Here is a 13,199-nt window from a genome sequence, read left to right as displayed (position 1 = left end):
CCTAACCCAACAAAACAAAAACAAATAAGACCCTAAACCCGGTATGTCGTCCTCACAAGCTGGTGGACGGCTAACGATAAGCCCGGTGACTGGCATAGTGACTGTGACTCTCACACACTAATGATCAGAGGTGGGCATCGCTACCGGAATTTGGAAACCGCTACCGCTACCTTCCGCAACCTGAGGTACCCAAAGCGCAATCGCAACTCCGAAACTATTTTTCAGATCTTGAAACCGCAACTCGCAACTCCGCAACTCCGCAACTCCGCTACCCATCTCTATTAGGTACCTATGTTTTATCAGTTTTCGCCCTGAAGTGCAGTGCTATGTCTGATAGGAAGCATCTTTTGAAAGTCACCAGAGGTCATCAAAGTGAAAATGTTCCCGGTTTTCCAGGATTTTGATGAATTTCAGCCTCAGACGATCTAACTCGAGAACCAGAAGAGCTAGAGCGGCGCGGAAAAAGAAACTATAGTCCATTTATAGCACTATGTGGAGTAAGACGTCAGATTGGACCTCAGATCAACAGTTTAGCCTCCAGGGGTCAAAAATTAAAAAATAGCCAATATTGATGAAACTAGTTTTTATCTGGCATAACTTCTAACATAATTTAGCTAGGTCATTAATCTAATCGCCATAGCATTTCTCCACCAAGGTGCGTCGTTTCGAGGCCATCAATGATATATAAGATGACCTCGAAAGGTCAAATGCAAAATTTGACCTCAGTTGAAGGTCACGACCTGACCCAAATAGGCCATGCTGCATATCAATTGATTAGTCTTGACGAGATAAACACAATGAACTTGTCCTGGAACCTGTATTTCGCTTCAATCCCGTATCTCGTTGGCGGCCCCGGTAGCGGTTGCGCTTTAGAATTTTTCCCTTCCGCAACTCGCAACTCCGCAACTTTTTGGGGCTCGGTAGCCGATCCGTAACTCCGCTCCCATGAGGGTAGTCCGCTAGTTGCGGAGTTGCGGAGTTGCGGACCTAAGTTGCGCAATGCCCAGCTCTGCTAATGATGCATCCCGGCTTAAATATGGATGACACAGCCCATACAGTACAGCCGGTGGTACAGCCGGTGGCTGTCAAAGCGTAGCCATTGGCCGACACAGCCACTGACACTGTCCAACGGGCGACTGACACGGTCCGGCCTGGCGACTAGCTCGCATAATTGACACAGTCCAGCCGACGACTGACGCCCACGCAGTGCTCACACAATCCCGTCCAATGGCGGCCTGTGGTGGTAGGCTGTGCCGCACGACACGCCTGGGAGTCGTTCCGACCCTGCCTGGCCGCCCGCGCGGCGCAGCGTCCAGCATCGTTCGGCCGGGTGCCTGCCTGCCAAAATCGGCCCTGCGCGCTGCGGCTGGCAGTCGGTAGTGAGTTTTCAGTGGACGGAGGTCGAGCTCGAGCCGGCTGTGGTGGCGGCGTGGGACAGGGGAGGGGTCTGTTGTCTTCACAACATACCGACAGAGGCGCTGTTTTGCATCGACAACCATGGAGGCAGAGTGCCTTTTACTGTTGACACGGTTTATGAGGTGTAAAAAGCTGCTGTCGAAAGGCGGCAGCACAAAGAGAAAGGTCATACCTACCATACGCTGTGAGGATGCCTTTCAGTAATTAACCTGGTTATTTACACCAGTGTTTAGAGGCTGGGACGCGCCTCAGCCGATAGAAAATCACTCATAAACTTTTTGTTTTCGTTGGGTCTAAATGCCTATTTCTGTTCTTCAGGTCGCCTATTTTATAGGTGCCCTTCCGTGTGATTGTTGCGGCCACCCTTTTCTTTGCCAAACGGACCTGTTCTTTGCTGGCGCCGTCTTAGAAGGAGACATTTAACGAAATCCCTCAATTAACAGCAGATCCGATGGCACGACAGCGAGCCTTTGGCGGGAATTCCACCGCCATTGGCAATTTCCTCTGAAAAGTTCGCCATTTACTCTCGCGCTCACTAATTAAAGTCATCTACGCCTCGTGGCCGGCTTCAGCGCACTGTTTTCAGCCCTGGCCTCTGGTGACCGATTTCATAGTTCATTGAGCTTCTGGCTGCGCTCTCTCTGGTCATTTTAGGCTTGTAGACACGTTGATCACCTTTGGTGACCTCTCGGGATTTCCCTCAGTTTCCTGGTGTCAGTCCGGTCATAGCCATGACCTTTGGGTCCCAGCTCATATCAGACGACCTCTTTGGTCACCCCCGGTCATGGCCACGACCCCTGGGTCTCGGCGCGGGACCGGTGGCTCCTCAGTTGGACGCTGTTGCTGAGCCATCACCACCTATCGACCGTAGCTAGCTCGCCCCGAGTCGGTCCGACGCGCCCGCTGCGACGGTGGCGACGGACGGCGACTGATGCGCCGTCCCATCTACGACATCTACGAACGGATCGTTCCCGACGGACCCTTTGTCCTGTCATTCTGTCCATCTGTCCCCATATCCCTCTGTCCCTCCTTTCATTCGACCTATCTGTCCTCCGTTCTGATCTGGTCCTCCGCCATCTATCTGCTCTTATCTTTCTGCCCATCTATCGCTGTCTGTCTGTATCCCTATATCACCCTGCTTCTGCCTCTGACCCTCTATTCCCATACCTGTATCCCTCTGCCCTTTTCGATAAGCAAGGGTTAGCGACTCGCGTATTGCGTCTAGTAGCGACTCGAGAGTTATGTTTACGCCGTACGATAACGATATACGATCTGCATCAACATTGTGGAGTGGCACTGCCGATTGACACCTTCTTTGTTGTGTTAGCTTGGGCTGTTGGCAGGCTTGATTTATGACGCACTGTTGTGAGCCTTGCAACCGTCTGTGATCGCAAGTTGCTCTCGCGTTTAATATGGTTACACCAATGAGCTTCACTTTTCGCACCAAATTTAATAATGATTCGATAATGATGATCTATCAAAGACATCAGCACGTCTCACAGTCTGGATATCGCACCTGTCAACTAAATTACCTGTATCAAAGTGCCTTTGCTAGGCCATATTCCTTTATCTGCGATTGGCCACTTCCGCCCGCTTCTCCTGTGGCAATTTTGCCCCGGCCTTGTTTTACAGTGCTGGCAAGTGGTCCAGTTCAATGGCCAAGGTTAAGTTTAATGGCGATGTAGTCCCCGCGCTCTCTCACATGCTCTTCATGCGGCCAGACTTCCTGTTTGCAATGGGTGACCCACACTTTTCCCACCGCCGCCTTTTTCTTTCTGTCCTCTCTTATAGATCATCAGACCTTCCCCTCTCAGCCTGTCCCCTTTCACTGTTCAGCTACCCGGACCTATTATCCCTGCTCTTGTCTTTACTTCTCCTGTCCCCTCTGACGGGTTGGCCGACGACCGAGACCTTTTTCCCTGGTCCGCCCGTCCCGTCTTACGGTTCAGTAACCCAGACCTCCATCCCTGCCCCCGCCCTTGTCCCTGTTCCGCCCTGCCCTTGTACCCTCTGACGGGTCTGCCGGCGATCAAGACCTCCATCCCTGCCCATTGCCCTGTCCCCTCTGGCTAGCGTGCCGTCGACCCAGACCTTCCCTGTCCCTATCCCCTGTGGACCCTCTGACGGACCTTTCGGCGACCGAGACCTCGTTCGGTGCCGGTCGCAGGCGCCGCCTATTGATCGGGCTGCTGGCCGCGCGCCTCGACCCGTCTCTGTCGACGATATTGGCTAACGCCGTCCGCTGCCAAACGGGCCGACGGCCGCCCATTGACGACACTCGGATGGCGTCCGATGGCGGCACGGTGCCGCACGGGGAGCGAGGGTGGAGCTGATTGGGTGGGTGGAAGCGGATGTGGGGATGGGAAGGATGTTTTGCTGCGTGTTTGTGAAGCTCTTTGGCTTAACTTCTACGTGTGCTTGACAGCTTCTACAACTTTTACTTCTGCCACTTTTTACCTACATTCTACTATGTTCTACAACTTTTACCTCTTCTTCATTCGACGTACAGATCTTTTGAATATTTCTGACTGCTGAAAGACATGATGATGCTCATGATTTTTAGAAATGACAAGGAGGGTAATCGGTGACAGATATTTCTGGCTTGCGGTGTCATCGGCGCCAATTTCTTTGTGTTATTTCGAGTTTCAGCTGGTCTATTATCTTTTATTGTTTAACCGCAGTCCACAGCGATGTCCCCTCTGAACTACTCCCTTCTATTGTCTCACTTATGAAATCATGCTGATGGCACGACAACTTTTTATGGCGGCTATAAATTCATCACACCAGCGAGTTGGACCACATCCCGAAGATAGCGATGTCGTCTTCCTTTATACCGGGGATGTTTGGCGTTGTAAAGCCCCCCATGCGGCCACAGAGACGCCATTGTTTTGGTTAGCACATTCTCGGCTTCTGGCTCATCGTTTTTCTTTGATAAACACGTTGTACGCTGTCCGCATTCCGGGCCAGGCTCAGTTTATTGACTTCTGTCTCAATGTTGTGACCGCGGCGATTGACGTAGTAGAACACCCAGTGCTCCGTGAGGCTGTCCGAGGCTTTACCTCGTAGCAAGAATACCTAATTCTTAGCCTTTCCCTCATTCCTTTGTCTCCCAGTGTAGGTACAGTTTTATCATCACCAAACCCAGTTGATCCAGCTGGCGATTGTAAGCAAGTTCCGGTGGTTCTGAAGCCAGTTGCGCTCCGCTGCTGCTTGTGACGTGTCTATGATGTCACAGTGGTGCCCCCTTCCTGTGTGATACGCACAGCGGAGGGCCTCGCTGTGACATCAGCCCACATAATGCCATCACCCCGGCCAGCCACACGGAACGACACCACACATCCGTGTCACTCCTGCGTGTACCCCGTTCCGTGACCCGCGGCGGCGTCGGTCCGGTTTGCTCCGGCTGTGTCCTGTCGTGCCGCTGCGTGGTGATTGACCCAGAGTCAGCTGTGTGCCGGTTACGCCATCGGAGGGGGCGCAGCGCCGCTCGATCCGAGGGGGGGGGGGGAGGGGGAGGAACCCAGTCAGGGCGTGGACTGGCCGTCGGTGGTGAGTAGTCGCATGATCTATTATTTACGAAAGGGAGTACAAAGACGATGGAGCTGCTTTCCACGAGGTCAGTGGACTGAAGAAGTGCTTGTCTGTGGTGTGTCGATAAAATCGATGCCAAAACCTTCTCTAAAGACAAGAGAGAAAGAAATAAAGAAATGAATCGGTTAGTTATTTCTCTAACGTTGCATGCCAAAGAAACCAAGAAACTCTTGCTTCCGCTTGGTTGGATCCTGCTCTCCTCTTGGACCCTAGCGAAAACTCCGAATTAAAAAAAAAACTCCGAAAACTAGTGAATTAAGGAGATTCCAACCGACGAATCGAGTGAATGAATGAATCGAGGAAACGTTGGGCAGGCAGCTTCAACACAGGGAATCTCGTTCGTGACCTTGGGTCCGTTCGCTGATGCAATGCGACTCCTTTTGTATCATTAGCCTGAAAGTTATTTTTTTGGCTACATTTTGTTTTTACTGTAGACATAATGGACACTTAAGTGTTGTTTAGAGATCCCTGAAGGCCCCGCTTCGCACTATAACGCCGGTAATAAAGACACAGTATCCAACGTTATGGACACTCAAATTACCCTATTCTTCTCTAATGAAATGACACTTGTCTCGTTCAAGTCCCCGGAACAGCATGTGCCCGCTGAACGCCTCAGTTGTGTGACATAAACCAGCTTGACCTGAGTATCCCAACCAACCCGACCCGGCCTGACCTGACGTGATTGGGTGACCCCCACGTTACTTGACTGGACACGACCCATTCTAACCTAACCTAAACTCATCTGACCCGACCCAATCTGCCCCGACTTGACCTGACAAATTGTCGTCTGTTCCATCCACAGAAGAGCGTGACTTCCTCGAGAGTGATGATGTGGTGGAAATAAACGGCATCACCTTCAACAAGCCGTTCGTGGAGAAGCCGGTGTCTGCTGAGGACCACAACATCTACATTTACTACCCGTCGTCGGCCGGCGGCGGCAGCCAGAGACTCTTCCGCAAGGTAGCGGAGGTAGAGCTAGAGGGTGGGGTTGGGGGGGGAGTGGATGGTTGTGTCGGAGAGAGGGGAAGGGTGGGAAAGGGGACACCTCTAACAGAATGTCAGAGGTAGATGTGGCTGGGTGGGCGTGGTAATTGGTTAGGATAACGTTCTGACATGACAGTCTGACACCCTGACAGATCGAATCCTTTCTTTATCCGACAGGGTGGGTGGAATGGGTCGGTTGGGAAGGGAGAGGGGCGTGGGTGAGGCGTCGATCCGGTCACGTCGAGACGATGCCAGATGGGCGGGCGCGCTGCCAGACTGACGTAACACGGCTGCTGTGTCGCGGCGGTGGAGGTGGGTCGGTGATAGGTTAATGAAGGCGAGTGGGAGGGCGCGGCTCGGCCGGTTGGCTGTTCCGCCGGTGTCCGGTTGGCTGTCAGACAGAGCCGGTTCCGGTCCCCTCCCCCTCCCCCGAATGGTCGAGGTGCCAGAAACGGTCACACTCAGCGGCTATCGAACGGTGACACTGTCAGAGTAGGGGCTTCACGGGCCAGCCAAGCGATTTATTTATGAACGACGGCTATCTATGGGTGACGTTTTTAGTGGAGCTCGGAAAAGACGTCTATTTTTGTACGTCCTGTCATAAAATGAAGATCTCGCGAACTAGCCTAGCGACATCTAGATGACCTATGCTGGGGTGACTTTTTTTTAGCTGAGCTCGTACCCGATGTCTATTTTTGTCAGTCGGAATCTAGGGCTGTCTGATCGCGTTAGTGAGGGCATCCCTTATGGGTTCGTCGTAGATCTTTTTGATCAGACCTTGGGGAACCATTAATTATTCAGTAATTCCTGTTTGCTATTCTGTCCGCGGATTCATATGCTGAAGTGGTGTTGATATGTCTCTGAAGTCCCGACTTCGGCTAGCTTATACCACTTAACCATAGCTTTGAAAATGTGACGGCCCTTACGTTCCTGTCATTTCACATTCATACCAGCGTGTTTTCATCTTTCTTCAGTTGCATCGCTAGATACCTTTACTTTCTATACGATCACAACTTATTATCGATTGAGATTATCTTCTTGTTTTGTCCTGTAATGACAAGTCTTGTCCAAGGACCAATCGTAATAAAGTTTTTAGTTGGTTTAATTTTTTGCGTCTGGCTCCAGTGCCTATTGTGTACACTGACTTTGTGTGACCATCCAGAACACGATCATTGTGTGTCTGAATCGGACTCTGTTTTGTGTGGTTGTCTGGCAATGTGTTAACGGTTCTGGATGGATATTGTGTGTCTGTTTTATGCGAAAATCTGTTGTCGCTCCTGTTTGTTTATAGTACACGTATCTATGTGGTATCTATGTGTCTGTTAGTTACATGTGTAGGGGAGAGTGGGGCACGTTCGTGCAAAAAAATGGATAAATCCATATATCTGTTCCTTGGTTGGTGCAATTGGAAAATTGTTGATTGTAGTATGGAAAGGAACTATTGCAGATATTTTCCCCTTTAAAAGTTATCCTCTAAAATTATCGCTTCTATTAGAAAACATGACTTTTAATAACTGAACGTTTGCACGAAACTGCCCCAGGTATGGGGCACATTCGTGCAAGGGGTGGGGCACTTCTGTGCACCCTGCAAAGTTCGAGGAATTACCGGGCATTACCATAAATTTACCAAAAGAAATTGGCAGGGGGTCATTTCACTTGATTTCTTTCGACAAGAATGCATTGCACAACATATGTAAAAAGAATGGGCTGGCCAACAAGAGTGTGCCAACTGCCGGCCTCCGTGACCTCGCCAATGTTGCGTGAATTACTTGTCACGACGTCGCAAGCAGCCGAGACTGAGTCAGGCGAGCGTCATTAGTGAAACCTACTACAGAATACAGATAAAGTCATAAATCGCAAAAACTAAAAAAAAAATATGCACGAATGTGCCCCTAGGCAGTGCGTACACGAACCTGCCCCACAACGTTATTTGTAATATATTTCAAAATTTCTTGTTGAAAAAATGACACTTTTTCAACAAGCAAGTTTGCAGCAGTTACGTGAATAGAGGGAGCTTCTCCGCCCCCCAATTTTGAAAAGCTGAATCACATTTCCGAGTCAGGATCACGAAAATGAATGATATGAGAAAAGTTTGGAAAGCTTACGAATATTACAAATTCTGCGTTTTTATCAAGCATGACAGCAGATACAGTGTTGTCTTCTACAGTAACCGAAGGGCGGCAATGATTGACATGTTTCCATAATTTACCTTGAGCTCGTGCAGTCACTCGTGCTCCCATAAACTGCTGAAAACGAATGTGCCCATGCACGGATGTGCCCCACTCTCCCCTATGTCTATGTTCTGTACAGATCGGCAGTCTTCTCAATGTGTTCCGTCTACCTGACAGTGTATTCTGTATTACGTACTTACGTTGTGTATTACTTTCCGTGTATTACGTTCTGTACAGAATATCGGCATCTACTCCAGCGTGTATTGTGCACCTGACTGTGTGTTTATATTCTGTACAGATCGGCATCTACTCCAGCGTGTATTGTGCACCTGACTGTGTGTTTATATTCTGTACAGAATATCGGCAGCCACTTTATCGTGTATTGTGCACCTGACTGTGTGTTTATATTCTGTGCAGATCGGCAGCCGCTCGAGCGTCTACTCGCCCGAGTCCCGGCTCCGGCGGACCGGCAGCTACATCTACGAGAACTTCATGCCCACGGACGGCACTGATGTGAAGGTGAGGCAGGGAGACGGGTCCAGCGGTTTTTGCTTACGTCACTGACTCACTGGTCACTATGTAGTGTGATCATAAATCACTGATCTGGTAACAGATCCTGTCACAGATGATTAAGGCAGTTATTTGTGTAATGGCCGAGGGATCGAGCCGTACGCACTACGCAGGCAACTGCAAACCGGGCTAATTGATACCTGCATGACTGAGGTCACCATTATCACTGAGAGTATTGCTGTTGTTGGGATTCACTGAAATCACTGAATGTCACTGCGAGTCCCTCAGAGTCGGACAGGGCGGGCGATATCGACCCGTCTCCTGACATCTCTCGTCGCTTCCATCTGTCTGTTGAGCTACCGTGTCGGCTGACGCAACAACTGCGGCGCAGAGCTGACCAGCCGCTACCACGGCACTCTCCGCCGTCCCTCGACACACTACGACACTAGGAGCTCTCATCCTCTGAGACCTCGGGGGCGACTCACTGTGGTGGCAGGGAAGCTGCTTCGGCTGGCCTTACTCGGAATGAGACAACCGCAGAGTCTGGGCGTGGGACGTCATAGGGATTCTGGTACGGGAATGGTACGGCGATCGGCAGTAGGTTTCCAAACGAGACTGCTGTCGGGCTGCTGGCTTCTGAAGGTGGGAGGATGTCAGAGAATCCAACAGGCGCTGATGGAGATGTGTTGCTGTTACTGATTCGTTGGATTGACAGTTAAACAAGACTGTGAATGCCGGCAGGGATCAGCGTCGAGTTGATTGATTTTGTCACGTGCCTCTCGAACAAACCTTGCTAACGATTTCAATGAAATATGCATACAAGATTGAACACTTGACCGGACTGGCCCGGTTTGACGTGGTTCACATGAAATATTGAATATCGAACTGGACTAGCCCGGTTTTACGCTGCTGCAAGTGACACGGCCCACGGCTAATTTATCTTTCATATGCGCTCTGCAGATGGACACATCGGTGGCATTGGCTATTTATGGTGCTGGGAGTCGGGACCACAGTCACAGTTAAACGCTACAGGCGATTTCGTTCTGCACAGCATCGAGTTTGGTCGATGGGTCAACGCTCTGGCCGTCGCTCCCATTTGTGATCAATGCGCTGCGATTGCGACCATTTATATCATTACTAATCCAGCAGCGGGCCAGCCAAACACCATAGCTGGCTGTTGCAACTGAAACAAGCACAGATATCGGCTTTTATAAAGGACTTAGCCACAGACTTAGCGGATTACAGGCGCTGAAAATAGCACATAGATCAGGTGTTCCACAGAGCATCAGTCTTCAACTCAGCTTGCACTATTGTTTTGTGCTTTGTCAAGATGGTAGCTACATCGCAGTTGCCTTTACAGCTACGGTCGCAGAGCTGAATATCTCGCACAGTTTTGCATGTCCGCTTAATGCCTACCCATATTGCTCGTGGCTTCATTTCACCTGGCACAGCTCATAAGGCTTATGCTTTGTAGTGTTCATTGGTAAGCACCATTATCTCTGGGCTATTTTGCTATCTAATAATTGCTGATGTATCCCGGGTCGTCAAATATCCAAACTCCAGCTAGACAAGGACGTTGACTCTACGTTACGCTCTGCAGTGATCTGGGTCGATGGGTGCACCCACCAGATACCCACCGCTCCCACCGAGAATATGGCCACCAGGTTCGAGCCCCATCAATTAGTACAGTCGGACTGACCGACGGACAGGCGGACGGGCGGTCGTTGGCAGTGGTGGCCAGATGCGCAGAATCACGAGCTCGACGGCGCTGGGCACGATGCGTAGATCTTCGTCGAACTGCGCAGGGCCTATTAGGCCCGTGGGTCAGGAGATCTGCCTCGTGGAAGCCGTACGGACGCTCCCAAAGCACATGTCTGGCAAATGTCGGTGTCCCGATTCCGCGGTACGAGCATCGTGTGACGGCGGGTGACTGACTCTGATGTTTGGTATGACGCCGCGCGGTGGTCAGCCGTTTAATGGCGGTGGTCTGGTGGCTGGCGTGTGTAGATGATCAGGCTGATGCTATCTGACGTCAGACTGACGTAACGCTCAATTGCAGGCAAAGTTATCAGCTGCAGCTGTCTGGGAAATTCAGCCGGTTAGTTTGGAGCTTTGGTTTACTTTTGAGAATTTCGATTATTAAATTCATAGGGGCTTCCTAAGACGTTGCCATTGAAAATAATTAATTGATCACCGAGCTTGGCAACGAATTCAACACGTTAGTAGTAAATCGTTTATAACAATTTACATGTTAACTGCAACAAAGTAGCGTTTGGTTTGCATAGAACATAATTGTAATTTTGTAACACTGATTTGGTACTGACTCGTCTATTTCTACAATGATCGGCTGACATAGTCAGGCTGACAGTCTTGTCATTGGCTACAGTTATGACCTTGGCCAGTCAAAGAACCCGTCACCGCATACGGCTATACCTTAAGCTAGTCTGAGGACTCGTCTCTGCTTCATTAGTGACCTGGGCCACTTACAGGAGTCGTTACATCGTGACAGAGGAATAGTGCATAGCTACCAACTTCTGTGGCCGCGTGGGTTTCCAACGCTTCGAGAAGTCATGTCTGTCCGACCTTAGAAATTATGTAATATATACTGGCATAATCATTGGAAAAGTTCGGTAACATCGGGTGCGTAGGCGGGCACTTTTATGTCAGTCAAGCGGGAGATTGACAAACTTTATGTCCGGGATACGGTGCCGGGTTCAGTCGGTACTTTCAAGCTCACCGGGAAAAGGTTATTGATATCCCCAGAGGCATCTGACCTCCGTGGAGTCCAGACAGCCTCTCACGGCCAGTTCCGTGATGTGCTGCCGTTATACCCACACAGCTGAGATTTTGGCGCTGCGGTGTCATATCAGCCGCTGCGGCCGGCGGTCGTCACCACCAGCCCATCCATCCGTTCCGTTCCTTATGACTGTGCCGGCTGCAGGGGATCGGACGGCCATCGGACGGTCATCCGTCTGGGCGGCGACACGTGCGGCTGATTGCACCCAGCTGCCACCGGTGGCTGATGGCCCGCCAGCGCCGCGCGTCCAACTCTCTGGCGCGCTCTCCCCTGGGAGGACGGCTTCTTCTGCGCCGTTCCCCAGGGAAAGCGGCTCTGAAGGATAGGTGTTCTGCTGTCCTCTGGGTCGGCTGGTCGTTGCACGGATGTATCGCCCGTATGTGCTTTCCCAGGATAGAAACGAATAAACGGATTCCTGGATAGAAACGAATAAACGAATCCCTGGATTGAAACGAAACGACGCTGGCAATGTGGTGATCAACCGTTTCTGGTTTGACTGAGCAGCTCGCTGCACCGTTTCCGGCTATGGACTCGGTGGTTGGCTGTTTGTTTGAGGCGTCGGCGGGGTGCGAACAGATGGGTTCCGGCTGATGCTCAGTAGATCGCTGCCAGTGAGCGGTCCCGGACAGATGATCTGGGAGCTCGGTTGATGGAGGACGTACTGAACAAAATGGGATTCTGGCTGTGATCACCCAGCTTTGGTAACTGAAGGTTCTTATAACTGAAAAATTAATGATCCAAGTGAAGTTCAAAGGTGAGGTCTGGAGCGAATCATGTGTAATGATTGATGCTTTGATATGTAACAGCACCGCTAAACAGACGAGGGAAATCCCTTTTCTAAAGATAGCTTAGCTCACTTATTTCACTTACTCGTACCGTTGAATGGTCCAGCCGCTAAGCTTTCGTTCTGAGGTATACGGTAAACGTGCTGGCTTAGAGAGTACGGACGTCTTGTCTAGAGGCCTATTAACTGGGGCAGTAAGTGTGAAAGTACCTACCTATCAGTGTCCTCTTTTGCGGCTTTTACTGTTTCTGTTCTCCATTTTAATCCACCTTTTGATGCTCTATCACTGTACTATCCAAGCCGGTTGTGAATGTGCTTCATGTCTGCTTCTATGTCTTATGTAATCCTGGCTCTTTTCGCCCCGTCATTGTACGCCTTTTTCTCGTAACGTGTCACTAATGAGTGTCATCACAGGAGCCGGCGGCCCGGCGACACGGACCTCCACTCGGGTGTAGCGACATTATGCCTGATTAGCCGCTAATGAGCCACCAATCAGCCGTCAATCAGCGCGGCCTGCCGTCTCGCGTGCTGCGTCCCGATATCGATCAGCCCAAAAACACCCGAAAATGACCCTGTTTCGTCCGCCGGCAATTGATACGTTCAGTTTTTCCCCTCTTGGTGCTCCACTCCTGATTACCTACGCTACACGTTTGGTGTGAAATGCTGAGTCATTGCCTTTGATTCTGCTTTTTAGAATAGCTAGTATCTTTATGTTTATTAAGTTGTTAAACTGGCCATTTTAATCTAGCTGGACGACACGCAGTGGAAATAAACCAGCAACTTTTATGCGGCGCTAGAAAAAGCAAAGTCCTTGAATTTTCTAGTACGACTAAAAAAAGTTAATGCACAAAACGCAGGAAGTGCAGGACGTGGGAAGTGTGATTCAAGTAATTGAGAGTGTCGTAAAACAGACCGGAGATAGATAGAGATGTGGAGCTCCCAGTTG

The 13,199-nt window shown here is 50.4% G+C and overlaps 1 protein-coding gene across 1 annotated transcript in view; it reads left to right on the top strand.

The window, feature by feature from the left end:
* The window catches only part of LOC122373988 (inositol hexakisphosphate and diphosphoinositol-pentakisphosphate kinase-like), a gene marked incomplete at its 3' end in the record, with an annotated part of 46,211 nt that overhangs the window by 18,528 nt on the left and 14,484 nt on the right, over positions 1 to 13,199 (top strand). Inside the window, 2 exon segments of the mRNA XM_043352478.1 lie at positions 5,810 to 5,967; positions 8,580 to 8,681. Coding sequence (XP_043208413.1) covers positions 5,810 to 5,967; positions 8,580 to 8,681 — 260 coding nt within the window.

This window comes from Amphibalanus amphitrite, unplaced genomic scaffold, assembly GCF_019059575.1.
Source record: "Amphibalanus amphitrite isolate SeventyFive unplaced genomic scaffold, NRLGWU_Aamphi_draft 001583F_arrow, whole genome shotgun sequence".
Lineage (NCBI taxonomy): Eukaryota > Metazoa > Arthropoda > Thecostraca > Balanomorpha > Balanidae > Amphibalanus > Amphibalanus amphitrite.
Note: the sequence above shows the minus strand (reverse complement) of the source record. Positions and strands in the feature narration are given on the sequence as shown.